The sequence below is a fragment of the Delphinapterus leucas genome, chromosome 2 (genome assembly GCF_059928025.1).
Source record: "Delphinapterus leucas isolate spDelLeu-1000000601 "Yukka" chromosome 2, BTC_Dleu_Yukka2, whole genome shotgun sequence".
Classification (NCBI taxonomy): domain Eukaryota; kingdom Metazoa; phylum Chordata; class Mammalia; order Artiodactyla; family Monodontidae; genus Delphinapterus; species Delphinapterus leucas.
The window spans coordinates 34790021-34817230 of record NC_143130.1 but is presented as its reverse complement, the minus strand read 5'-3'; the positions used below and the strand labels follow the sequence as shown (position 1 = coordinate 34817230).

General features: G+C 39.8%; 1 protein-coding gene across 3 annotated transcripts; it reads left to right on the top strand.

Moving 5' to 3' along the window:
- The first annotated feature begins 129 nt into the window (after window positions 1-129).
- MCEE (methylmalonyl-CoA epimerase) lies at window positions 130-25728 on the top strand. Of its 3 annotated transcripts, XM_089906674.1 has the most exons (4): window positions 131-219; window positions 8619-8956; window positions 24825-24872; window positions 25530-25728. In XM_089906674.1, the coding sequence occupies exons 1-4, from the start codon at window positions 180-182 to the stop codon at window positions 25680-25682; spliced, it is 579 nt and encodes a 192-aa protein (XP_089762800.1). In that variant the 5' UTR covers window positions 131-179; the 3' UTR covers window positions 25683-25728. The 3 variants fall into 3 exon arrangements, with proteins under 3 accessions (XP_089762801.1, XP_089762800.1, XP_022410239.1); XM_089906675.1 differs by lacking the exon at window positions 24825-24872 and having other exon boundaries at window positions 130-219; window positions 8619-8794; XM_022554531.2 differs by lacking the exon at window positions 24825-24872 and having other exon boundaries at window positions 133-219.
- Window positions 25729-27210: the final 1482 nt, after the last annotated feature.

Sequence of the window (27210 nt, the reverse complement as noted above, 5' to 3'; positions counted from 1 at the left end):
ACCCACGGGAACGCAGCACCACTTGTCACGTCGCCTAGCCTCGTCTGCCCCGCCCCCAGGATCTCGCCCCGCCCCCTAGGTTTGTCTGCCCCGCCCCTTCGGGCTCTTGTCCCGCCCCCCGCCGCGCCTTCGCCCTTCCGACGCAAGTGTACGTCGGGAATTAGCTAACGCTTTCCAAGATGGCGCGTGTGCTGAAGGCGGCGATTGCGAGCGCCGTAGGTGAATACTCCGGGCTCGGGGCTGTCCGAGGGTGGGGTGTGCGGGACGGGACGCCAGGGCCAGAGGAGGCCGCTCCGTGGCCAGCGCTCCTGGGTCTGCTGCGCTCTGCCCTCGAGATGCGTTCCTTGGCCGCTGTCAGCACCTTTAGACAGAGCGAGCCAGCCTTCCAGGCACGACTGGGTTAGCATGGGGTTTTCCTTGTGTGTTTGCGTGTCACAGTCACCACTTCTCTGAGTGGCCCCGGAGGCGAGGGCACCCGGCTGTGGGGCAGCAAGGCTGGACCAGAAGTAAATGCAGTAAATGGCAGAGGGACAGTGAGGCTGTGTTTACCGCACCCCGTGAGAGACGGGGGAGAAACCAGAGGAAGGACAAGCCTTGTGAAAACGCAGGCTGAACTCTGGGCTCGGCCAGCATCCTGCTGAGAACTCTGGAAGGTCAGTTGTGTAAAGAATACGGAAGGAGCGTTTTCTCCCACATGGCCTAAGATATTCCTTATTTTGTATAAAATCAGGGAAGAAAGCAGTAGACTGATTGGAAGTTTCCTTGAGTTTTCTACACCACCATTAAAAAAAGTAGCCTCAAGTTTTCTGTCACCCCAGTCCATCTACTTTCTCCTCTTTCTCTTTTTCTTTTCTTCATCCTTCATCAGAGGGGCAACTATTTCCCTTAATCTGAAATTCCCTGTTAGGAAAGAAGTGCCGAGTGGTGACGTCTCTGAGTTACTCCTGAACGTTCGTGACAAATCCTTCAGCTGAGCACCTTAAGAAAGTGTTTAAGGGGATGAACTTTCAATAATGTTACGTTTCTCTCCTAGAAAGTGCTGTATGTTCCACCTATTCAAACTGACAGTTCAAGTCGTCTTTCGAAGTCCCGTCTCAAACTGAACATGTTCTTTATTTATTGATCTCTGTAGTCTTTCTTACCAGGCACAAAATGTCTTATGCATCTATCATTGCAAGTCACCAGGGCTATGTGATGAGAACCACGCAAAATGTGCCGTAATAGTTGTAGCTGTCTCAGCTGTGGATCCGTTTAAAGAGGTGATATGTATACAGGAAAAAATATAACAATAGGCTGAGCACAACTTATTAAAAATTAATCTCTAATTAATAGGTGATACTCAAGGTTTGATAATAACATGCCCTCCTGGCCCCTCTTTCCTCTCCTTGGTAAAATACAAGGCAGCATCTGAGCTCACATACCGTTGCAATAGCCCTTTTCAAAAGAACTCATAAAACAGTCATCTCATCTCTTAGAAAGCTGTCTCTTAGAAAATAGACATTGCTCATAGAACATACACTGAAGATATTAAAAACTGAGAACCAAAGAATGGTAAAGAATGTCAGAGGGATGAGAAAATTAAATATCATGGTTGCACAACATCAAGTTTGTTGTCAGACAGACCTAGGCTTAAGGCCCAGCTTTGCCACTCAGTGTGACCTGCAAGGAAATTAATCAGGTCTATTTTTTTTCTCTAAGTGGGAAAAATCTGAAGTACTCACTGAACTATTACTATTCTCTCTAATTTATGGCCATTGAGACTAATAGGCAGAGCTGGGCCACCCCATGATACACTCCTGCTTCAGAATTTGTGATCACAGTTTGTATAGGCAAGATTGTGTGGTAGCATTGTTGCGTAAAAGTAATGACAAAATTAACCTGTGTGTCTTTATTGGGAGAGGTCAGATCAGCGAGATGTTATGCCATGGGATCTGTCCTACACCCATGAAAGATCCCAGCAGTATGGAGAATGCCTAGAGACTGGGCCATATCTGCATTGGGGGTAATAACTTCTATAAGATATTAAAAAGAGTACCCAAGATGAAACAACAGTCATGAGCAGTGTGGGCGGATTAGAGGGCTACTAAAGCAACTGATTTCAACTTGGAAAAATTGTAAATCAGTATTCCTGTATCAAAAAGTGAAAAGAGTACTATGCTTATAATAGCTTCCAGCAGCATTATTCCATGAGGATGTCAGTAGTCACTAAATATTGAAATACTGTCAACAATGTTCTAAAATCAGAGCCCACATGAGTAGATTTTCAAGAGTGAAAGAAGAGTAATCTCCTTGTCATAAAAAGTAGTAAGTTATGGATTGATGAAATGAAACAGTGACTACAGGAGCACTATGTGTGCCAAAACATTCTCCAAATACAAACAATTCTTTAGTTATTAAATAAGAGTTTGAACGTAAGAGCAGTACTGTGTATAGGGTAGGTGCACAATCAACTTTTTCCTTTAAAAACATAAAATGCATTAGAAGTCAGAGATGCTTACGTTTATAAGCAAGTTATTGATGTAACCTTTTTAAAAGTGACAGTAATGATAATCCTTGGAATTTATAATGTACTTTGTGCCGGGCACTTTTCTAAACCTTTTGTATGTAATACTCGTTTTAGTCTCATGACAATATTATGAGGTAGGTATTATCTTCCTATATGAGAAACAGAGGCACAGAGAGGGTAACTAGCCTGAGGTACACACCAATGGTAGCATCAAGATTTGAACCAGAGCAGTCTAGCACAAGAGCCCACATTCTTAACCATAAAGCGTGCTACCTCTTATACTTACACACAAAACCTGAAGGTGAACATATAAATAATAATTTGAATATTAGAGAAGAGGCATTTTTACATGTGTATTTTTAGAAATACTTTTATTCAGTAGTTGTTGGGGGGAAATTAAGGAGAAGGGAATATAACTTCCAAGTCATATGTGTATTGCAAGAACTGAATACTAATAAAGATGCATGTTTCTTTTGTAACTTTTATGCACATCTTTGCATAAAGGAAAAGCAAAATGAAAGTAGTGTATTCCAAAGGCTGGCTTTGATCTATCCTATTTTAGAGGCTTGAACCTTAGATGACTCCACTTTTTATTTCATTGTGGTTGAATATATCTAACTTAAAATTTACAGTTTTAACCATATTTAGGTATACAGGTCAGTGGCATTAAGTACCTTCATATTGTGCAACCATCATCATCTCCAGAACTTTTTCATCATTCCAAGTTGAACCTCTCTGTACCCATTCAACAATAACTCTCCCATTATCCCAAACCCTAGCCCCTGGTAACCACTATTCTACTTTCTCTCTCTGAGTGTGACTACCCTAGGTGCCTGTTATAGGTGGAATGTGTATACAATTTATATACAATGTGTATCCTTTTGTGACTGGCTTGTTTCCCTTAGCTTAATGTTTTCAAGGTTCACCCATGTTGTGTTATATGTCAGAACTTCATTCCTTTTTAAGGTTGACTAATATTCCATTGTATGCGTAGACCATATTTTAGTTATCTTTTCATCTGTTGATGGATACGGGTTATTTCCACCTTTTGGCTTCTGTGAATATACACTTAGGAAATGGGTATATATAAATATCTCTTCAAATTCCTGCTTTCAGTTCTTTTGGGTATATATCCAGAGGTGGGTTGCTGGGTCAAATGGTAATTTTATGTTATGACCCCACTTTTAAGGAACATGAAACTAGCAGAAAAACAGGAGAAGCTCAGAAAAACAAATCAGGTTAAACACACACAATTTGTTCCAGTTTGGCTTGCAAAGGATTGGTTTTGTGAAAAAAGTTAGTTTTGAAAATGGAAACTGAACCTGTTAAAGACAAGAGTGGCCAAGTTACATGACTGTGAGGATAGATCTATGATGGAGTCATGTGGAAGTGGGGTAACAGAACTGTTGTCTGTTTACTAACTGCAATGAGTAAAAAATGATTCCTAATCATAGTTTTAAACAGGATGAAAATACGTGTATGGTGCCTCTGGTTGAATGCTGAAAATGAATGGGTTTCTTACCAAACTAACTTGAAGGCACTTGTGATGAACGACTTTCTAAGTATGTCTGTCTCCTCAAACCAGATGTGCAAAAATTCAAACTTAAAAACTTATTACAGGGGCCTCCCTGGTGGCGCAGTGGTTAAGAATCCGCCTGCCGACGTAGGGGACACGGGTTTGAGCCCTGGTCCGGGAAGATCCCACATGCCGCAGAGCAGGTAAGCCCATGCGCCACAACTACTGAGCCTGCGCTCTAGAGTCCGTGAGCCACAGCTACTGAAGCCCGTGCACCTAGAGCCTGTACTCCACAACAAGAGAAGCCACCGCAATGAGAAGCCCGTGCACCCCCCCGCCCGCTGCAACTAGAGAAGCCCACGTGCAGCAAGGAAGACCCCACGCAGTGATAAATAAATAAATAAATTCATTTTAAAAAAACACTTATTACATGTTCTAAAATTAGATTATGTGAAGACTGCACAACTTTGCAAATATACAAAAAACAGAATTGGACACTTCAAATGGGTAAACTTTATAGTATATAAATTATATCTCAATATAATATCTCAATATTTCTGTTAAGAAAACCTCATTACAAATGATTATTCACATTCTATGACACTTTATGTACAAATTTAACATATAATTTCTTTAAACAGTAAGTACCCTTAATGTGTTTGAGTATAGACCCTTGCAGCTAAACCTTTTCTTACTTGGAGTCGATGTCGAGAAAGCCTGGCCTGACATAAAAACAATCTGAATGGAAAGGAATGCAATGTTATTTTTAAGTCAAGGCACTAAAAGTATTTAGCAAGAAACAATATTGAAAGAAAGTTGAAATTAGAGTTAATCTACATACCAGATTTGGTAACATATCCATTTCTTGTACATCAGATTCCTGACGTGAGTGAAAGTTAGTTGTTCATCTTTACAATCCTGTTTTTTTTTTAACACTCCTATTTTTAAGTATCTCATACCTTTATTCACACACATGTATACATTGTAGTTTATTCATGGGAAGTAATCCTTTTTGGAATAGTCACGAATTGCACATTATGGAGTTCAAAGTAATGTAGTTCTATTGTACTTTCTGAGAGAAACCTAAAACTAAAAAGCTGTGGATTCCTATAGTTGGGGTGCGATCTGAAATAAAAATATCTTTTAAAAGTTGGCAAAAGTCAAAGGAGAAACTAATATTTTTAAAGTTCAGTTCACAACAAATTCTTCAGCAACACAATTTTTTTTTTTTTCAGCGACACAATTTTTAAAGTATCTGTAAGGATCTATATCACTGTAACCCCTTTATTCTGTTTCTTACCCCAATTTGCTTGGTCTGTAGGATTTCACATTTCACTCATAGACTCCTCATTAACACTTTTTTTTGTGGGTGTAAAGTAATACCTAATTGTCGTTTTGATTTGCTTTTCACTGATGGCGAATGATGTTGAATATCTTATGTGCTTTTTGGCCATTTTTATATCCTTTACCCTTCATTTTATAATTTATTTACTTTTGGCTGTGTTGGGTCTTCGTTGGTGTGCGCGGGCTTTCTCTAGTTGCGGTGGGGGGGGCTACTCTTCGTTGCGGTGCGTGGGCTTCTCATCGCAGTGGCTTCTCTTGTTACGGAGCATGGGCTCTAGGCCTGCGGGCTTCAGCCGTTGTGGCTCGCGGGCTCTAGAGCACAGGCTCAGTAGTTGTGGCTTAGTTGCTCCACGGCATGTGGGGTCTTTCCGGACCAGGGCTGAAACCCGTGTCTCCTGCATTGGCAGGTGGATTCTTAACCACTGCGCCACCAGGGAAGTCCCCTACCCTTCATTTTAAAGAAGTGGAATTATTGAATTCTCACCAGTATCATATTTATTTTTGTCCTATTCCTAGAATATATGCTTTAGGGACCAAATAAAATCAATAAAGTGATGTTTCCTTTCACAAACTAGTTTACACTTCTAGAAGTAAGATCAACTAAAATATGGCCATAAAATCTTGATTTTTACATTATATAAAGATGTTATTATCTTTCTATTTTCCGAACATACAAAGAAGATTTTGTGTTCTGTTAAAAGGAAAAAGTATCAGTCATTCTTGTAAACTGTTCCCTCCTCTCATTTCCAAATGATAAGGAAGTTATGGAGAAAGACTGTAGTGAGGCTTCTAATAGCATGAGTTGCTTGGGCTTCCTTTTCAGTGCCAGAGTTTTTGGAATGTCCCTAAATCAAACTGGTATAGGATATAAAGCTTAACCTTCACTTGGACGTATTGTAATTTACTCCTTGACATTGCCATATGTTCCATTGCTGGCAATAGAATGCCTGCCAGAGAACCTCCCGCTGCCCCATCTCTTGTAAAGTTATCACTGGCAAGGAGAATTCAGAAATACCCAGACTCACTTTTTGATATACTCTTAAAGTTTCACAGAGCAAACAACACTTTACTCTACAGCTCATTGACTGTATCTCCAGTTTTTGTTTTTTTTTTTACTACAGATACATTCTATATTGAAATTTCATTGCAAATTGCACACATAGTAGAGATGCAAGGAAGGAAGGGAAGAGCAGTCTGACTGATGGTTTTGTTGGTTGTTAGCATTTTTAAAATTCACTGCCACCATGCCCTTCAGATGGTTTCTTGGTCTCCACAGAACCCTGCATGCCACTCAACCAGCAAACAGTCCCCGTGTGTCATTAATAATAAAAATGGCTGAATTTACTGTACACCTGTTACAAATGTCTTGCACTGTAGTATTATATTTTTTACATCAAATATCTAATTTTCACAACAAACCAGCAAGGTAGATATTTAGTGGATAGTACCAGTATTTTTTAAAAAGCTAAAATAAAATACAATAGAACAGAAAATATTAGAGCACATCACATCTAGTAAGGATTAGGTATTCTTTTTATAAAATTTGATTCCAATGGTACATTTATGTATGTGTGTACTGGTTTGGAGTACACTTGAATTTCATGATGACACAATGATTCCAAAGAACCGGAGTCACCAAGGAGAACACAAGACCGGGTGGGACAGTGCGTAGAGAAGAGACAGAGCTGGATGACCTCAGTATTGGGTGTCAGTGCCCCCCAGCCAGCGGGCCTCTCCCAGTGGCCAGAGCAGGACAATTTGCCTGTACACGCTCCCCTTTGCCACAGTCCAAGGAACCCTGTCCCCTCCCTGTGGAGGACAGGTGTGACAATGGAGTTGGCCTTGTGACAGTCATGCTCTAAGCAGGGACAAAGGAGCATTTATTGATTCTGAAAGAGGGAGAGTCCCCACGAGGTGATAAGAGCCACTCAGGCTGTGGGCTCTTTATCTCTTGGTGAGGAAGCATTCCACGCCCGAGGCCTATCCTCCTGCAGCTGAGGAGACTGCCTTCCCAACAAGGTATATGGTCTTGAATCAGATCAAGTAGTGCCACTTTAATTTCCCTGTTATCAAAAATTTTAGTAAAGGGGAATTAATTTTATGTTAGCTGAAGCTCTGTAATACTAGGTACTATTTAAAGTGTTATTTCATTAAGAGCTAATAACCCTTTGTTTAAAATATGTATTCTTCAATTTGCTGTTTCATACTTTTTTATTAAGTGATGTAGTTTTGCAGGATTATATTTAGACCTCGTACACGTATATCGTTTTCATTCTGGGGAGAACCTGGCTCTTAAAGTCCAGTATTTTGGGGACTGAAGAAATAGTAGTACATGGGGAGAACACATTGCAGGCTGCTTCAGTTTCCAAATGAAAGGTTTCTTCACATTAGAAGCAGTTCTGCTTCTAATCCTTCAAAATTATAAGAACAATTAAAAAAAATCGCTCAGAGGAAACTCTCATAAGTTTAAGTACCCTCTTGATCTTTGCTTGTTTTTCCCCCAATAATGAGATATTTTCCTTAGTTGGTAATCATCCAAATAAAGTACACATTAAAAGGTATTTATAGGGCTTCCCTGGTGGCGCAGTGGTTGAGAGTCCGCCTGCCGATGCAGGGGACACGGGTTCGTGCCCTGGTCCGGGAAGATCCCACATGCTGCGGAGCGGCTGGACCCGTGAGCCATGGCCGCTGAGCCTGTGCGTCCGGAGCCTGTGCTCCCCAACGGGAGAGGCCACAACAGTGAGAGGCCCGCGTACCGCAAAAAAAAAATAAAAACAAAAAAAAGGTATTTATGGTTCTAACTTCGATGAACTTACTACAGAACGTAAGACAAAAAATTGGTTGTAGGTAGAGAAGAAAATTGCTTGCTATCATCATTAAATGTATGTCGTTTCACTATCACATTCAAACTTACCCTTTATAAAATGCAGAGAATAGCAAATAATCCTTAATGATATGCAGCTATCCTTTAAGTGTTATTGGTAAATATGTTATTATGAAAAATGTCATCCTTTGTCCTGAATTTAGAAAGCTCAGAATTAGCTTTTTAATTCCAGACAGTTATTTCAGAGCAGAGTGAGTAATTCTGACATGTTTTTTCACTTATGTACTCTGATTTAATTTCACTAATTAAAAAGAAAAGGTATGTAAATAATTTTTACATAGATGATTATATTTTGTTTTTTCAAAAATTAATTTTAGAAGGGCATCAATTCTCAGAAGAAGGATCTCAATGCCTGCTCCATTTTTCAGGGCTTTTTCCCAGACTTCAAACTCCAGTTCCAACAGTAAGAACTTTTTCCATGTCCCTGTCCTCGCATCAAGTGGCTGGTCCGGTATGGAACCTTGGTCGACTCAATCATGTCGCAGTAGCAGTGCCAGACTTGGAAAAGGCCAAGGCATTTTATAAGAACGTTCTCGGGGCCCAGGTAGGTGAGACGGTCCCTCTTCCTGAGCATGGAGTATCCGTTGTTTTTGTCAACCTGGGAAATACCAAGATGGAGCTGCTTCATCCACTGGGAAATGACAGTCCAGTTGCAGGTTTTCTGCAGAAAAACAAGGCTGGAGGAATGCATCACATCTGCATTGAGGTATTTTAGTTAGTTTAATCCTTGATATTGTAAATATCTCTTTTAAAATGTCTTTTACTTTTGAAGGCTACATATTGCTGCTGTCGTCAGAAACTTCCATTAAGTTCTTTCAGGGAAATGGTAAAATTGGTTCTCTTCAAGGATGGATCTATAGGTATATTCTCTTTCCCTCTAGAAAACTGCAAATAATAATGAAAATATGTTTTATTGAAGTCTGGGTTCAACTATACAAAGGCCACTGAAGTTGGCCAAAACAGATTTGCGTCTTTGCTGTAGTATTTATTGACCACGTACGACCTTCCATGCAATAGGAACACACTGCTTTCACTGTCACAAGGCAATTAGAAGAAACAAGTGACAAGACTTTATAAAGTAAGAATTTCCATATACATGCCTATTATTATAATTATTTTCTATCTTTAAAATTTTAATAACTTGTTCCTTATTACAAAGGCAATGCATTTTCAATTACTGACTGTGATTTCTCAGATCTTCTCAGTTGCATCTGCTAACAATTCCTGAAAAAAACCATGAAGTGTTAGACAAGAACATTCTCATTAGAGAGCCTTTATCTGTAGATGTTCATGTTCAGATAACTGCTTTTGGAATATCAGCATTACCAATTATGCTTCAATTTAAATTATTTTGGTAGGACAAGTCTCTTGATAGAAGGAATGACATAATTCATAGTTAGGCCTCATTCCCAATCCAGGAGAGAGGGGGGGTTTGGTTCCAGCATGAACCCAAGGATTTATTCAGTTTACATTGCAAATATATTTGAGAACCTACCGCGTGTACTCCACTGAGGGCTTGGATTCAGCAGTGAGTGAGAAAGGCATGGCCATGCCCGCGGTCAGGAGGGGCAGCTGCGTACACTGCACTGGCATAAGCAGAATTAACGTGTCTTCTTAGTTGTGCAACGAAGGAAAGATTGATTGCTCCTGGCAGGCCAAGGAGGTGGTAAGGTATCGCAGGGCATGAGTTACAATGAATGTGAAGGAATCCCCAGGTGGACAAGGGGAGGAAGGTATTCTAGGCAGAAGGAAAGCACATAGAAAGGCATCGGGTTATCCTAACTACCAGCATCGTGTCCTCTGGCAGGATACGAAGCACTAGACGCGCCTTATTTAATTCTCGTAGCTACCCTTGAGGGCTATATTAACCCCATTTGACAGGCGAGTAGTTAGAATCGTTTACTTGCCTGCAGTCACATATGTAGGACATGGCAAAGGTGGGGTTCAAACCCAGGTTTGTTCTGATTCCAGGATCTGCACTGTTAGCCAGGGCGCCAGATTGCCTTCATTGGATTAGCTGAGTTTAAAATTTCAGGTGGGGAAGCCATAAGATAGTAGACAAAGGAGCTAAACAAGGCCTAATATTTAACCTCTATCCCTTTTTTAGGGTGTTAATTTTGGCTGCAAGTTTTTGTTTCAGTGGACTTGAGGGCTTGTCTAAGTCCCCCCAGGATGAGAAGCAGGATCCTCAGCCCTTGAATGCACTCATCTCTCTCCCACACTATACTGTCTGTGTTCTACATCAGAGAACCCAGGCCTTCAAAGGAAGCCACTGTGAGTTAGAAGTTCAGTTAAGTAAAAAATAGTGGAAGTTGAGTAATGTAAAAGTGAATTCAAAAGTCCAGATTAAAGGGGGGAAATGAAAATGTTTGTCAGTATAAAATGAAGGTAGGTGATAGGAGGAGTTGTGAAGAGGGGTTAGTTAGCTGCTGCATTTGTATGCCACACACCCTATCATGAGTCTCTGCTCTCTGCAAAAAATAAAATGTCTTGACTGGGTAGGTTTTATTTTTCTATTCTCAGTCTAAGATGAGCTGTCCCAGGCTGATGGCACAGCTCTGCTGTCAGTAATGTATGACTTACAGGGTAGCTCCAGGCCTCACCAAAGGCAGAGAGAGAATACAGGGCAGGTATCTTCAGGGGCTGATCTCGAAACCAAACATATCACTCCTGTTCCTGTCGTTGGTTTCGTCACATGGCACACTCGACCTCAAGTGTAGTCTGTAGTCAGGCACTTACATGCCTTGCTAAAACCTGGGGCCTGGTATAATTAAAAGGAGGAAATGGAAAGTGGGTACTGGAGGCCACCAGTTTATGCTAGTTGGTAATTTTTAAAAGTGGTATTGGCAGGGATAGCATGACACTTTTTTCTGAATGAAGATATGCTTTAAGTTGGAGTCATTTGAGAATCATTGTCACCTGCTGTGGAAACCTGTGAAATGAAGTTGTTACCACACGCAGGGGCTTGGTTCCCTAACTCACCAGAGAGAGCAGAATTCCTCACCGATCCTTGAACAGGAAAAACATTTTTGTTGAATGAACCTGCAGAGATTTCAGAGTTAATTATTTTACCATAGTGTAACCTAGTCTCTCCTGCTAATACAACTGAGGTCTGAAATTGTCTTCCACTGGAAGTACAAAGGTGATAGAACTCGTCAGAAAATATTTCTTTGGTCATTCCAGTTTCTGTGGCCACATAATACATTATCCCTACACTTCAGGGTGTGATGACAACTATTGTATCTTGCTGGGGATTTTGTGGGTTGGGAGTTTGGGGGAGGGTTCTGCTGGGCAGTTCTTGCTTGGGGTCTGTCCTGTGGCTGCGGTCAAACATGGAAGTGAGGCTCCGCCGGACGGGGGTCCCACTCACGTGCTGGTGGCTGCTGCTGGCTGGGCGCCGGGTGTGCAGCTGGGCCTCCCAGCAGAGCACATGTGTGTGATCCCTGCAGCTCCACAAGCTGAGGGCGCTTCTCAGGACAGTCGGACTTCTTACCAGGCAGTGGACTTGCTGACTCCTTACCGGCCAGAGTGAATGTCCAAGAAGGCCGGGTGGGACTGTGTGGCATTTCCATCCTGGCCTCGGAAGTCCCACAGCAGCACTTCCGCTGTCTGTTGGTCATAAACAAGTCCTCGAGGCTGACCAGATGCAGGGGGAAGGAGAAGCCGACAGGCTATGGCCGCGTCTTACAAGTGCTACAGCCATCCATGTAGTGATGTGTTCTAAACAGAAGGAATGTGTGTGAAACTTCTAGAGGCTCTAGAACGATTATATTTTCAAATAGCCAGAAGTGGGAACCAGGACCATTCCCTCTGCAAGAGGAGGCAACCTGTCTAGCCTTTGTGAATAGAAGGAGACTCAAGAGAGGGGTACTTGAAAGGTGGAAGGTGATAAATACACGTGTGTTTGGCTTTCCCTAGAGGAAGTTTGGAGGTCATCTTGTTCCCTCTTTTTCTTGCTGACGTGCGCACCGAGCAGCCTCAGTTGTCTGGCACAGCTGTGCTGACGTGCATGTGTGCTTCTGACCTTTCGCAGGCCTCTCCCTGAGGAGAAGGTTGTGGTGTCGAATAGAACTACCCCTGCTTTCGCTAAATAACTTAGACAGCAAGGTATGTCACAGTGAAAACCTTGAAGGCCACTGAAAATATTTACTTATTCAACAAATTAGCACTACTGTAAAAATACTTAAGTGCTCCCATGCTGGTCGGTGAACAGCTGCTGCCCTAACCTTCTGAGTAACACCCTCCTTCCAGAAGGAGCCTTCTCTGAGACCCTCAGACATCTCCCCCGCCACACACGCAGTTCAGCAACTGAAGGCTTACTACTCAGCACAGCGGGGTCCTCCAGGACCCTGGATAAGGTGCCTTCTGTTCTGTTTGGTTGGTGTCTTTGTCTGTTATGTTCCTGGTCGTTAAGCGTTTTCAGAGTCACTGTGACTTTCACTGCATTAGGTGCCGGGATGTGTAGCTAAACAAAAAAGTCCCGGTCCTCTCAGGATTGCCCGCTGCTTCACGTTTTTATGTGTGCCCTGCACTTCCCACAGAGGATTAGAGGTGACTGGCCAAAATACAGCCTATGAGATACCAAAGGATAAACCTAAGTAACAGTGCAAGTTAGAACAAAGGAAAATGAATCAAGAGAAAACTCAAGGTAAGATTAGTGTACCCACTCGTTCTGTCAAATATTTCCTTCTAGTTGCCAAAACAAAAGGGAAAATAAATACTATTAAGAACAGTCGTGGCCCCTTCCCCTTCTTCCCCTCCCTTCGTGCCATCCTGGAGACTTTAGGTAGAGCAGAGCCAAACACTAGTGCACGCTGCTGGGGAGAGCGGGGGAGCCCAGAGCGGGGTGCGGGGCCACGTGGGTTGAGGGGCCTCCGCGAGCAGGGCTGCCTGCTGTGGGAAAGCTGGAGGCCGAGTAGGGTACCCATGCGTAGGGAGCTTCCAGCTCAGGGTGTCCGAGTCTGAGCAGAGGATGCCGCCAGGTTTGGGGCGTCAGAGTGAGAAGGGCAGCAGTGCTGGGGGCCAGCCCAATGCAGGGAGTGGGGTCCCAAGCATGTTGGGAGCATAGGGTGTGAGAGCCTGAGAAGAACGTGTGCGCGCGTGCGTGCACGTGCAGGGGGCACCTGGCGTGGGGAGGCGGGGCCTGAGCTGTATGTGGAGTGTGTCAATGCCAGGGGAGACGATGACTCATGGGGAGGTGAAGCCAAGCGGGCTTGCGGATGGGGTGGCCGCTATGGGCAGTCAGGGCCTGAGCAGGGTGAGGAAGGTGTACACACGTTGGGGCCACTCTGTGCAGGAGGGGGGGACCCAAGCAAGGTGGCAAGGACTTGAGTACGGGGAGTGGGGTGGGAGGCCCTGATGCAGGGGGCCAGGCCCAGCGAATGGGAGCTTAGGTGGGGTGAGGAAGCAACCAGATGGGGTAGGGGGAGGACACGTGGGGTGAAGCGAGCGTTGCTGAGGGAGGGGCAGCAACAGGGTAAGGACTGGTTACGGGGGAGGTGTATCAGGTGAGTGGGTATAGCTCCCCAGTGTCAGAGATGATGGTATAAATACACAAAGGATGTTAGATTATGAAAGAAAAAAACTTTAAGGTGAGAGACTAGCAAGGTAACTTATTTCCTGCTTGCTGGGAAATGTCTGTTCTCCAATGAAGAAGAGAGAAAATTCTACTTTTTGAAAAACTCCATTCTCATTTCGGCTTTACAGTAAACCCTAGGGAATTGCTAAGCTCTACAAGTGATCTGTGTATCACCGGTTCCCAGACGTGGGGCTTTTGTAGAATGATAACATTTCCAGAGAACAAAAGAAGTGGGCAGTTTAATCAGGTTTTTTAACTTTCTCTGTTATTCAATAAGGAAAAATTTTAAAAATTCTGTCTCTTGCCAACATCATTTTGGAAAAGAAAGGGCATTTTATTACCAAGAAAAAACAGAGGAGAAGAAAAAGGAGAAATCCTCTTGGAATAAAAGAGTTCTGTCAATTAAGATATTTAGTTTTTTTAATGTCTTATTATCATCTGGTGAAAATTTCAGAGCAGCATTTGGGAAACTTTCTATATAGCCACCACCAGACCACATAGCAAGTATGGAAGCCAATGTGTGCCCTTCTGAAATAATCCCCAGGACTACACAGGAACCTTCTGAACACGATACAAAGTGAGAACAGTGTTAGGTTTGCATAATTCACTTAGTTATTTGTTTTTTGGGAAAAGACAGTTGAAACAGAAATGTTTTATTCAGACTTTTAATTTTAACTTCCATGGATTTATATCAGTTTGAAGATTAAATTCATTCATTATTGGTATCAATATGCACTATTATAATTTTATATAAAATAAAAAGCCTATATATTTTTAAAATTAATCAAAATATGCACCATTAAAAGTAGCATATTATTCTTGTTCATAAATTTTGGTCACTGTGAATTACATACCTTAAGGTTTTTAAAAAGATGTTATTTAGTCCAACTTCGTGTCTTTCAACAAACAAGATTGCATTGCCATTTTCAGATGAGGCAGCTGAGGACCAAAGAGAGCATAAGATTTACCTGAAGGTTCTGAATTCTGATTGTGAGAATCCAAACATTTTTTTATGTGGAGTACTGTCACTCTTAATTTCCAAATTACAGGAGAAAATCAAAATAAATTCCCAGACACAGATACAATACCCCCTGCTGCCTGTCCCCACCCCACCATACCCCCCCAAAACTGATAAGAAGTTGAAATGAATAGCCCAGATATTCACCAATGACATTTAAGGTCTTACAGAGCTATATGATACACAGTTGTAATTGTACAAAGGACTATAAAAGCAGATTTTTTTAGATGGGTTATTATTGACTATGTTATTTTTATTACTTAGGGGGACAGACTTAATTTCCCAAATCAAATTACTTCGCATTTTTTCTAAGCATTCTTTATACCCTTAGAGTAGATAATGCATCTACTTTCAATTCAGAAAAATTAAAACGTTTTTATTTCATTCTTTTTATTATTGCCAAACAGCACATTAGGAGCACTCTTAGAAAATTGTTAATTTTATGGCAGTACTCTAAACAGAAGGATGGACATGATACAAGATCTTTAAAATCAAAGTCAAAGATAGAAATAGTAACAGAAATAGAAATAAATGCTAGTACAATGTCAATTAGGCATTTCCCCCCAAAATCTAAGTTATTAAATCTTAGAAGTATTTCTTGGACTAAGGGATACTGAAGAAGCAGTATACTAAAAATTAAGATGCAATATCAGGGGACTTCCCTGGTGGTGCAGTGGTTAAGAATTGCCTGACAATGCAGGGGACACGGGTTCGATCCCTGGTCCGGGAAGATCCCACATGCCACAGAGCAATTAAGCCCATGCACCACAACTACTGAGCCTGCGCTCTAGAGCCCACGAGCCACAACTACTGAGCCCGTGTGCTGCAACTACTGAAGCCCGTGCATGCCTAGAGCTCATGCTCCACAACAAAAGAAGCCACCACAATGAGAAGCCCGTGCACGGCAACGAAGAGTAGCCCCCGTTCGCCATAACTAGAGAAAGCCCACGCGCAGCAATGAAGACCCAATGCAGCCAAAAAAAAAAAAAAAAAAATTATAAGATGCAATATCAGAAATGTGGATATTTATAATTGAGTAGAATGTTCTATAATGAAAATATCCACGATCATATGTAGAGTAGAAGTTATCAAAAGGGCACTGTGAAAACAGTCATGATTCTATTATGAAAAATTTCAAACATACAAGAAGTAGAAAAAAATGTAGTGAACTCCCATATTCCCATCACCCAGATTCAACAGTTTTCAAGATCTTGTCACACTTTATCGTTTCTTCCTTTGTTAAACTGTTTAAAAGTAATTCACAGGTCATTTTACCTTTATGTAGTTTGTGTCTCTAAAAAATAACCACAATGACGTTATCATATTGATCAAAATTGACAAAAATACGTCTTTTGTCACCATCATATACACAGTTATAAATCACATTTACTAGATTGATTCACGAATGTCCTTATAGTTGATGTGTTCTAATCAGGACCCAAACAAGATCCACTTATTACAAATGTTGTTAATCTCTTTAGGTTCTTTTTAAAAGAAATATTATTAACATCTTACTAGTGCAGTACATTTGTCACAATTAACGAGCCAAATCGATACATTATTAGTAACTAAAACGTATACTTCATTCAGATTTTCTTCGTTTTTACCCAGTGTCCTCCAGTGTCCTTTTTCTGTTCCAGGATCCCATCCAGGTACCACATTAGTTATCATGTCTTTTTAGGCTCCTCGTGCCTGTGACATTTTCTCAGACATTACTTGTTCTGGATGGCCTAGATATGTTTGAGGATTACTGGTTGGTTTTTTTTTTATAGAATGTCCCTCAGTTGAGATTTGTCTGATGTTTTTCTCATGATTAGACTAGGGTTATTGATTTTGGGGAGGAAAACCACAAAGGTAAAGTGCCATTCGCATTACATCATGTCAGGGGTACTTACTATCCACATGACTTACCACTGCTGATGTTGGCCTCGAGCTCCCGGCTGAAGAAGTGTCATCATGTTTCTCCACTGTAAAGATACGATTTTTTTTCTTTTTCTCCATATTATAATCTTTAGGAGGAAGTCACAGTGTGAAGCCAAAACTGAAGGAATGGAGAGTTATGCTCCTTGATCATTCCGTAAATTATTTGGAATTTTTCTGTATGGAAGATTTCTCTGTTTTCCCCCATTTATTTATTCAGTCATTTATTCTTCAATCACTTATTTATTCAGTCATTTATTTTATATTAGTAATGAGTTATACACTTTTATTTTATACTTTAGACTATAATCCAATACTACTTTATTTTGTTGCTCAAATTGTTCCAGCTTTGCCAGTAGGGCATTTTGGTTGACTCCTGTGTCCCTTTGACATACCCTATCTTTTTTATTTTTCCTCCCATGCTTCCTTATTTTCTGGCACTGCAAGACGCTCCAGACACATCATCTGTGTTCCTTCTGCTAATCTTGAACTGGCCATCTCCCCAAGAAGCCCTGGCTTCTTTCACTAGAGAATGGCATTAGAAACCAAGATCTGGGCTCAAGATGTGCTTGTTGCCACTGGGGTGTCATTGCTTCTAGGCCTTCTCAGCTAACAGAGCAATGACCTATGTGTGTGTATGCTGTATATATACATATATCTGTAAGCATGCCTATATTCAACCATAACTCATAAGATGTCTGTTTGACATGCTCATGAACTCATGAGTTCATACTGATGTCTCTGACCTTAATCCATTACCACATGGACCACTCTAGCCTTCTCCCTTACTTGCCTATAACCCCTCATTCCAATAGGGAGAAACTTGGCTCCTACCATGTGCCATCCCTTTACTTAATTGTTCAATTTCCATATGGATATATAGTGATTGTATTAATTTCCTAGGGCTGCCGTAATAAGTTACCACAAACTTGGTGGCTTAAAACAATAGAAATTTGTCCTCAGGTTCCAGAGGCCAGAGTCTAAAATCAAGAGGAAAAAATACAGAAGGAACAAAAAAACAGGATAGAGCATAAGAGAGATGTAGAACATGGTCAAAAGTTTTAGCAGAGTATACTTGGAGCCCCAGAAAGAGAGAAGAGAGAAAATAGAACAGAAGCAATCATTGAAGAAATAGTCGACAAGGACATTACCAATCAGAGGTAAGACATCAACCCACAGATTCAAGCCCAGCAACCCGAAGCAGGGCAAATACAAATGACACCACCTGAGCGCACCACAGTCACGTTGAAAAGCAAAGATAAAAAGAAAATCTTAAAAGCAGTCAGAGAAAAGACAACAGAAGTTATGAAATGACACAATATGTAGTGACATTTTTTAGGTACTGAAAAGAAACTGCCAATTTAGAATTCTGTCAATAAATCCAGCCAAGATGGTGTAACAGAGACCAGATTTATCCTTTAGCCTCAAAGAAAAAAATTTAGACAAAATATATGAAATAACAATTTTTGGCATTGGACATCCGGCAGCACAGCACATTGATTTCTCAGAGAAAGAAGACAACCAAGGTAACCCTACAGTTTCCCAGCTTACTGGCTGGAGAGAGTGTTTCCAGGCTGCAGTGCAGGAAGGGAGGATCCAAGTGAAGTTCAGCAGCCTCCCTGCGTTGAGGAGGTGGGAGCAGAAAGGATGGGGAGGCCGTGGTGATCTGAGTTTGCCATATAAAGGACTGGAAAGGAGAGAGCTGCATGGAGAGTATTCTCCAGAGGTCAGCAACGCCTCTCAGCTCTTCATCTGAATAGTGAACAGTGCATGCGTGTGAGGATGCTGCCTGAAGCTGGGAATAGAACTCCTTGAAAGGATTAGAGGGGACAGTCCTTACACAGAGATTGAAAAAGCCATGTTCTTACCAACCATAGTGGAGAGACCTTGTAATTCATGAGACATTGGGTAGAGTATTCAGAAGTGCTTTGCATTAGTTGTGAGGAAAATTGGTCCTAGACTTTGGGCTGCTCTGATCCTTCAGTAGGTGAGTGGATAAATAAGCTGGTACATCCAGACAGTGGAATATTTTTATCACTAAAAAGAAATGAGCTATCAAGCCATGAAAGGACACGGAGGGATCTTAAATGCATATATTACTGAGTGAAAAAAGCCAATCTGTAAAGACTGTATATTGTATGATTCCAACTATATGGCATTCTGGAAAAGGCAAAACTATGGAGACAGTGAAAAGATCAGGGGTTGTGAGGGTGGGGAGAAATGATGACTAGGCAGAGCAGAGAGGATTTTTAGGGCCGTGAAAGTACTCTGTATGATACCAAAATAATGGATACATGTCATTATACATTTGTCCAAACCCGTAGAATGTACAACACCAATAGTGATCCCTAAGGTAGACTGTGCACTTTGGGTGATAACGCCGTGTCAGTGTAGGTTCATCAGCTGTAGCAAATGTACCATCTGGTGGGGGATGCTGATAATGATGGAGGCTGTGCATGCTCTTGGGGCAGGGATTGTGTGGGAACTCTCTACTTCTCAATTCTGCTGTGAACTTAAAACTGCTCGAAAAAAATAGTCTTTGGGACTTCCCTGGCGGTCCAGAGGTAAGGATTCTGCGCTTTCACTGCCAAGGGCATGGGTTCGATCCCTGGTCGGGGAACTAAGATCCTGCAAGCCACGCGGCATGGCCAAAAAAAAAAATACTCTTTAAAAAAATAACATAACCCCCTGTCACCCTAGAATTCTAACCTTGATGAAAATATCCTTTAAAAATGAGAGTGAACTGAAAACATTTTTAATTAAACAAAAATAAGAAGATTATGCCCAGCAGACCTGTGCTACAAGAAATACCAAAGAAGTTCTTCAGGATGAAGGGAAATGATACCAGGTAAAAACTCAGATCTTTAGAAGAAATGAGGAGCACCAGAAATGGTAAATATGTAGGTTAAAATAATAACTTTTTTATTACCTTAAATTATGTATGAGACAACTGACAATTGAAAAGTTTTAAATGCATTGTAGGGTTTATAGCATAGAAGTAAAATTTATGACAGTAGTATAAAGGATGGGAGTTGGACAAATGGAAGTATACTATTGTAAGTTTCATATATTATACATGCAATGGTAGACTCAGATAAGATCAAAATATACATTGTAAACTCTAGAGCAATCAATAAGAAAATTAAGAGATAACTAAAATATAATTAAGGAGATAAAATCAAACACTACGAAAATACATGTTTAAACGAGGTCAGGAGAGGAGGAACAAAGTATTAATGAGACAGAAAAAAAGTAAGATGATAGACTTCAGTTTAACTATATGAGTATTACATTAAGTTTCATTGGATTAAACATTAATTAAAATTCAAATATTATGTATCTGGATTAATAAAACAAGACACATCTGAAAATGAAATTAAAAAAATTTCATTTACAATAGCATCAAAAAGAACAAAATACTAAGGAATAAATTTAACAAGAGAACTGTCAAAATTGTACTCTGAAGACTATGAAACATTGTTGAAAGAAATTAAAGAAGGCCTGAATAAATGGAAAGATATTCTGTGTTCGTGGATCAGATGACTGAGTATTGTTAAGACGTCAATATTCCCTAAATTAATCTACGGTTTCAGTGCAGTTGCTATCAGATTCTCAGCTGGCATCTTTGCAGAAATGGACAAACTAATTGTAAAAATCACATAGAAATGCAAGGGATCCCAAATAGCCAAAGCAATCTTGAAAGAGAAAAACAAAGTTGGAGGATTCACACTTATTGACTTTAAAACTTACTACCATCAAAGGTAATCAAAATGGTGTGGTACTAGCATAAGGATAGAAACAGAGATCAATGGACTACTCTAGAATTAAGAGTCAGACATAAACCCTCATACTTGATTTGCAATGAGGGTACCAACACCCTCCAGTGGGGGAAAAATAGTCTTTTCAACAAATGGCATTGGGACAACTGGATATCCACATGCAAAAGAATGTATTGGAACCCTTACCTCACACCATATGAAGATTCTTTTTATAGCTGGACACAACACAGTGACACTTGGGTAGGTGAAAGGCAGAACTCTTTGTTACAGCTCCAAAAGAGAGAAGGCTACCAGGTAGGGCACGTGGGGTTGTACTGGGGACAGGGTAACAGCAACTGGAGCTGTAGAAGGTAGCTGAGTGGGACAAGTGGAGGGGGTTTAGCTAGGTTTCATGGGCTCCCTGTAGATTAGCTAATTTGAGTAATTCTGTGGGCTCTGGGGCATAGGGACTGTACCCGGTTGTCTGGTACCTGTCCCTGCAGCAACTAAGGTGGGCACATACTGGCTCCAGGGTATGAGAGCCTGATAAGGGAGGTGATTGGCATGCGGGCTTAATCAGTTGCTCCAGAATGAGAGCTGACCAGCCTCTACCAGGGCCTCAAAACTGGGTTAAGACAGCATTTCAAAAAAAACCCCCAAAGTTATATAATACCATATAAAAATTAACCAAAAATGGATCAAAGACCTAAACGTAAGAGCTAAAACTATAAAACTGAGAAAAAAACATAGGTGTACATTTTCATGACCTTGGATTAGGCAATGGTTTCTTAGATATGACACCAAAAGCTCATGATAAACAAGAAGGTTGATAAGTTCGGCTTCATCAAAATTAAAAACCTTTGTGTAACGACAACTCATAGGATGGGGGAGAATATTTGCAAATCATATATCTGATAAAGGACATATCCAGAATATTCAAAGAACTATTACAACTTGTCTTTATCCTTAATAATCTTTATCAGCTTGATGTGTCAGATACTGAGAGGTATGCATGTTTAGTTTGTTTTTTATTTTTCAAGGCAATACTGTTAGGTACATGAAGATTCAAGATTGTTTTATCATCTTAGTTGATTGTTTTTAGGTTGTATATGTTTTCACTTCTGTTAGTATGTTTCATTTTAAGTTCTGTTTTATCTGATATTAGTGTTGCTATATCAACTTTCTTGTGGTTAATATTTACCTGGTATATCTTTTATCCATCCCTTTACTCTTTTCTTGTGTGTGTGGTTTTCTTTAGGTCTACTCCTAGAAGACATTTATATTCTAAAAAGGAGCATATAGCTAAATTTTTGTTGTTGTTTAAGTATATCTCTCTCAATCAACAAATATATTTAAAAATTTTTATATTCGTATAATCTCATTTTATAATTCATAAATTTAACCTGTCTCCATTTATAATAACTACTAATGTACTTGAACTTTTTAACTTTTTTTGGTTTTTATTTCTTTTCTCCTTTTTGCCTTCTATTGAATTGAGAAACTTTTTTTTTTTAATTCTTTCTTCCTCTGCTATTTTAGAGATTACAAATTCTAGTTCGATTTGTTTAGTAGTTAGCCTTAATTCTTTTAACTTACAGAACACTTCAAACACAAAAAATGACAGTCATATAATGAACTCTCATGTACCAAAACCCAATTTCAACAGTTATCAATTCATGGATAATCTTATTCCATATATACTCCCTCCATCACATTATCACACTTCCCTTTTCTTATGGTAATGTGAAGACATTTCTAGACGTTATGTAATTTCATCCATAAATATTTTAGTTGTGTGTATGTGTTTATTGCATTTTTTATGTATTTATACAAATTCATAATGGCACCTAAAACAAAATTAATGGTAATCCTCTAATATCATGAAATACCTAGTAGGTATGCAAATTTGTTCTTCTATAACTTTTTATAATGTGTTTGAATTAAAATCCCAATAATGGGCACACGTTGCTGCTGGTTGATATGTCTCCTTTGAGGCTTTTTGTTGTCATTTAGTTTTGTGTGTGTGTGTGTGTGTGTGTGTGTAAGCAGGGGCCTTGAATGATAACTTAGCAGTTTAAAATTCTAGACTGACGTAATTTTACCTCAGTACTTTGACATTACTCCCGTATCTTCTGGTCTCTGTTCCTACTAGTAAGAATTTGTTCAGTTCAATTGTAGGGAGTTGTTGTTTTTCCCTGAGAGCTCTTCAGATATTCTCTGTATCACTGATGTTATTCAGTTTCTCTATTATATGTATAGGTATTGGTTTGTCTTTATTTATCCTGCTTTATTCTCAGGTGCACTTTTAATTTGAGGACTCAAGTCTTTCTTCAATTATGGAAAATTATCAGTTATCTATTCAAATATTGCTGTTGTCACTCCATCTGGTCTCTCTTTCTTTAGCTCAGTTTTGCTAGAATATCTGAATCTGTCTTCCATATCTTTTAATATTGCTTTAACATATTTTTATCTATCTTCACCAGTCCCTGCTATGTGCATATGCCTTCAAATGCCAGTGGAATCTTGTCCATGAACTGTCACCAAACTCTTTTGTTCAATAGGCAACACTAGAGAAGGACAAGTTATCACCTAACCATTAAGAAGAGTCCAGATTTCCCTTCTTATAACCTAAATGTTTATTAGTAGGGGAATGATTAGGTCACCTTTCGTATTTCTATAAAGTAATTAGTTAGGACACTATGTAGTAGGTTAAAAGTTGTTGACCTATATGTACTAACATGAAAAAATTGCTAAGATATATTACATAAAAAAGCAAAAACAAATAATGCATACAGAAAGCATCATGTACCCCTGTACACACATGCACACACACACAATGTATGTGTGTATGTGTGTGTGTGTGTATATATAAACTTTAATTGATATACATGTTAGTTAGTCAGACTGCAAGTCCCGAGCAGCTATGACGTTTAGAGGACACATGGTCCTCCAGAAGAGCGCCCTTACTCGGTATCATCTGCAAGTTTAGGGCTTTCCAAAGCCACCCTCGTGCTCAGTAACGCCCTAGAAATGCTCACAGAGCTCCCTGAAAGCGATCATGCTCATTCTTATGGTTTATTACAGAGAAATGATACAGACCAAAACAGCCAAAGGAAGAAACACAGAGGGCAGCGTCTGGGAGGGCTCTAAATGCAAAGCTCGCATTTTCCTCAGGACACGTGACCATTCTGGCATTGATGTGTGACAGTATGCCTTGAGTATTGCCAACCAGGGAAGCTCACACAAACTGAAATGTTGACTTTTTCTTGGGGCTTTACTACTTAGGCATGGTCGATTGATTGATTGCCCACATGGTTCAACTCAGTCTCCAGATCTGCTGATATCATGTGACCCATAGCTCCTACCTTAAATCACATGGTTTCTGGCATGGCCAGCCCCTACCCTAAGACTATGATGGCCAGCTCTACTTTAAGATCCAGATTGGTCAGCTTCTACCCTAAACAGAGACTCTCCTATCAGGTTATATAGGTTATCTCCCACAAGTCAAGGGCAAAGACACTCCTATCAAGGTTACAAAAATTATCTCCCAGAAGTCAAGGCCAGATCCCTCGTAGACAAAACCAGATTCTTTACTACTTCATACATATGTAAGGATTATAAATATATTTTAAGATTTGGAAGAGCAAACATCAAACTGAGGACAGTAGTTACCTCTGGAGCAGGAAGTATTATTAGTGGTAGTCAAGGGGTTCTTAGCTCTACCTGTATGTTTAAATTTTCATGTACTGTATAATTTTTAACTTATCTTTAAATGGAAAGACTGAATTTAGACTAACTTTGGGAAAATGGAAAAAGAAGTCAAATTCAGTAGAATGAAATTCATTATATGCAGATACAAAAAGGGAAGCTATCAGGAATCCTTCTGTTCTGAGAAAGATGAGACTAGACCAGCTATTTCAAAATAGCGTGAAATGACCATCATAGTCTGGGCATGGCTTTGAAATAGCTATCAGGTTTAAAAAGAAACATTGTCAGGAATGTACAAGTAGAATGTACTCTGAAGAAATTATAGTTTATTTATAGTAACATTTAGTATCCTTATCAGTGGTTTGACCAGTTTTAGAATCCAGTATGTAATCCTGGGCTCTTTGAAAGTAAGATTGTATAAATATGAACATTTGTTAAATCTATATTTGGGTACATGGGTGTTATTCTCTCTGGATTTCTTTTTATTATTGTTTGTAATGCTATTAGATCGTTAAACTCCAGGGTGATGTATGACTGCCTAGGAATACAGGGATTCTTACTATCCCTTTCTATCCACTTACTGGGTTCCAAGTCTAGGAGGATGATTTTCCAAGACAGAGGAGAATTACTCTTCCATCAGGTATTTAGAAACAGATTTGCTCCTTTCCTAGACTGCTAATAAGTATGAAGAAAATAGAGATGTTTTAGAAGAGACTTGCAAAATTATAAATGTTTGCATTTTTTTAGAATGGAGAAAAACATTTTGGTGACAGTTTAATAGTGATTTTCATGTATATGAAGTTCTAATCTCAAAAGTAATAACCAGACAGTTTGTCAGGTGACAAGTTTGGAGATCAGGGAAGCACTCATATTTGCTGAGTACCTTCTATAAACTGTGCTCAAAGCTTCTTATCTGTTATTTTAATCTCTTGGCCATTTATATGGCAGGCCTCATGTCCCTCTTATAAATGAAGAACCCAAGGCTCTTAGGAAAAACAATTTATGCGGTATCGTCAACAATACTGCTAGACGAACATGCTATGAAGTGTAGCATACATTATTTAGGTTGTAAGAAATGTTTACTAATGGTGAAAATTCTTAAGCATTGTGCTTGCTTACCTAGGAAAATTTAGCAACTTCTTTTCCTTCTCTAGAAGTATTAAGCTTATTTTTGTGCTGGTTTAAGAATGGTTCTGCCCAAAGGCAGAGAGCTCGCAGTTTCTTCTAAGCCTTACGATATTATAATTTGGTATTTTTATGATCTCAAATGTGTTCTTATTTATTTCCTTTTCTCAAGGTGGATAATATAAATGCAGCTGTGATGGATTTGAAAGAAAAGAAGATTCGTATTCTAAGTGAAGAGGCCAAAATAGGAGCACACGGAAAACCAGTGATTTTTCTCCATCCTAAAGACTGTGGTGGAATCCTTGTGGAACTGGAGCAAGTGTGACTTCTAAAGAAACTAAATAAATTGCCCTGAAAAAGCCTTATCAAAATGTGCTTTGGCATTGAGTTCTTCACTGCTTCCATCACTTAAAAGTTAAATCTAATCACAGAAAGAGATTTTTAAAAATTATATGTGTGTGTATATATATATATATATATATATATATACACACACACACACATAAAATATTTGCTAATTACTTTGTTTTTTTTCCTGATTTGGAGAAAACTTTGATTACTAAGTACTTGTGGAATATTATTAAAATCATATTCATAGAAATAAATTATTCCTGTTCTAAAATGGGGTAGTTGAGTACTGTGTGTGTGTGTGTGTATGTGTGTAAGAATGGATGCACAGAGGACACCTGACAGTTGTGCATGGCTACATATCTGGGACAAAGTGATTCCTAAGGATGTTACAGAGAGTTTTTTAGAGCAAACTGTTTAAGGAGTTTTTACCTCAGAATTTTTGCTCTTCTGGAGCAGTTCAAGTTCCTTATGGGCCAGTATTTTGGGTGCTAGTGCTAGATGTATGAACAAGAAGTTCTGTGGAAAATTTGGTGCCTGATCTAGTGGATGCATAGATAGATGAATTTTTTTTTAAATCAGTAAACATGGAAAGGGCAGTGAATTTGTAGTTATCTGTCACGTACTGGGATACCACAGCAGGTCCTAGAAGAATATACCAAATGAATAGAAACCCACTGCCATGAAATTTATGGTCCAGTTGGGAAAACTACTTCATGAACTAAATGTACTTATGAAACAACATGAATGAGTTGAAAAGAAAAGGAAAGGGAAAGGAATATAGATCTCAGAGATTGTGCTTAGTTAGAGGCATATGAGGTCTTTGGTCACACTCCCAAAGAGAAACAAGTATCAGATGAATTTCAGGGGTCACCGATGTGAGTATGGAATGCACAATGTATGGGAAAGTGGTTGGTCTTCAATTCATGGATGATTAGATGTTGAGTGATGAGCAGCGTGTGCACGTTGAGCTTGCGGTTGTGGAAGACAGGTATAACATCTGGTTCTGCTTGTTCACAAGTTACAATAAAGAAGTACAGCATTATCCGACATTCTCAATGCTTGTAGAGGTAATATTTGAGATAACTGTATCATGGGGGGACGGGGATAAAGGGACTTAAATGGTGGTTAAGTTTCAGCATTCCACCTGAAGAGATAAACGCTAATACTAGTAGACTGTAATAAACGTCATATGTATATTGCAATCCCTAGCGTTACCATTGAAAATATTAAACAAAGAGATATACTCATAAATATAGATAATTCAGAATGGAATAGTGAAGAATGTCCAAATAACCCACTTGAAGACAGGTAAGGGGAAACAGGAAAAAACAATAAAATGACAGACTTACATCCTAACATATCAATAATTACATTAAATGTAAGTAGCATTAACATTTAAAACAAGTAAGACCAGGGATTTCCCTGGTGATCCAGTGGTTAGGACTCTGTGCTTCCACTGCAAGGGACCCGGGTTCAATCTCTGGTCAGGGAACTAAGATCCC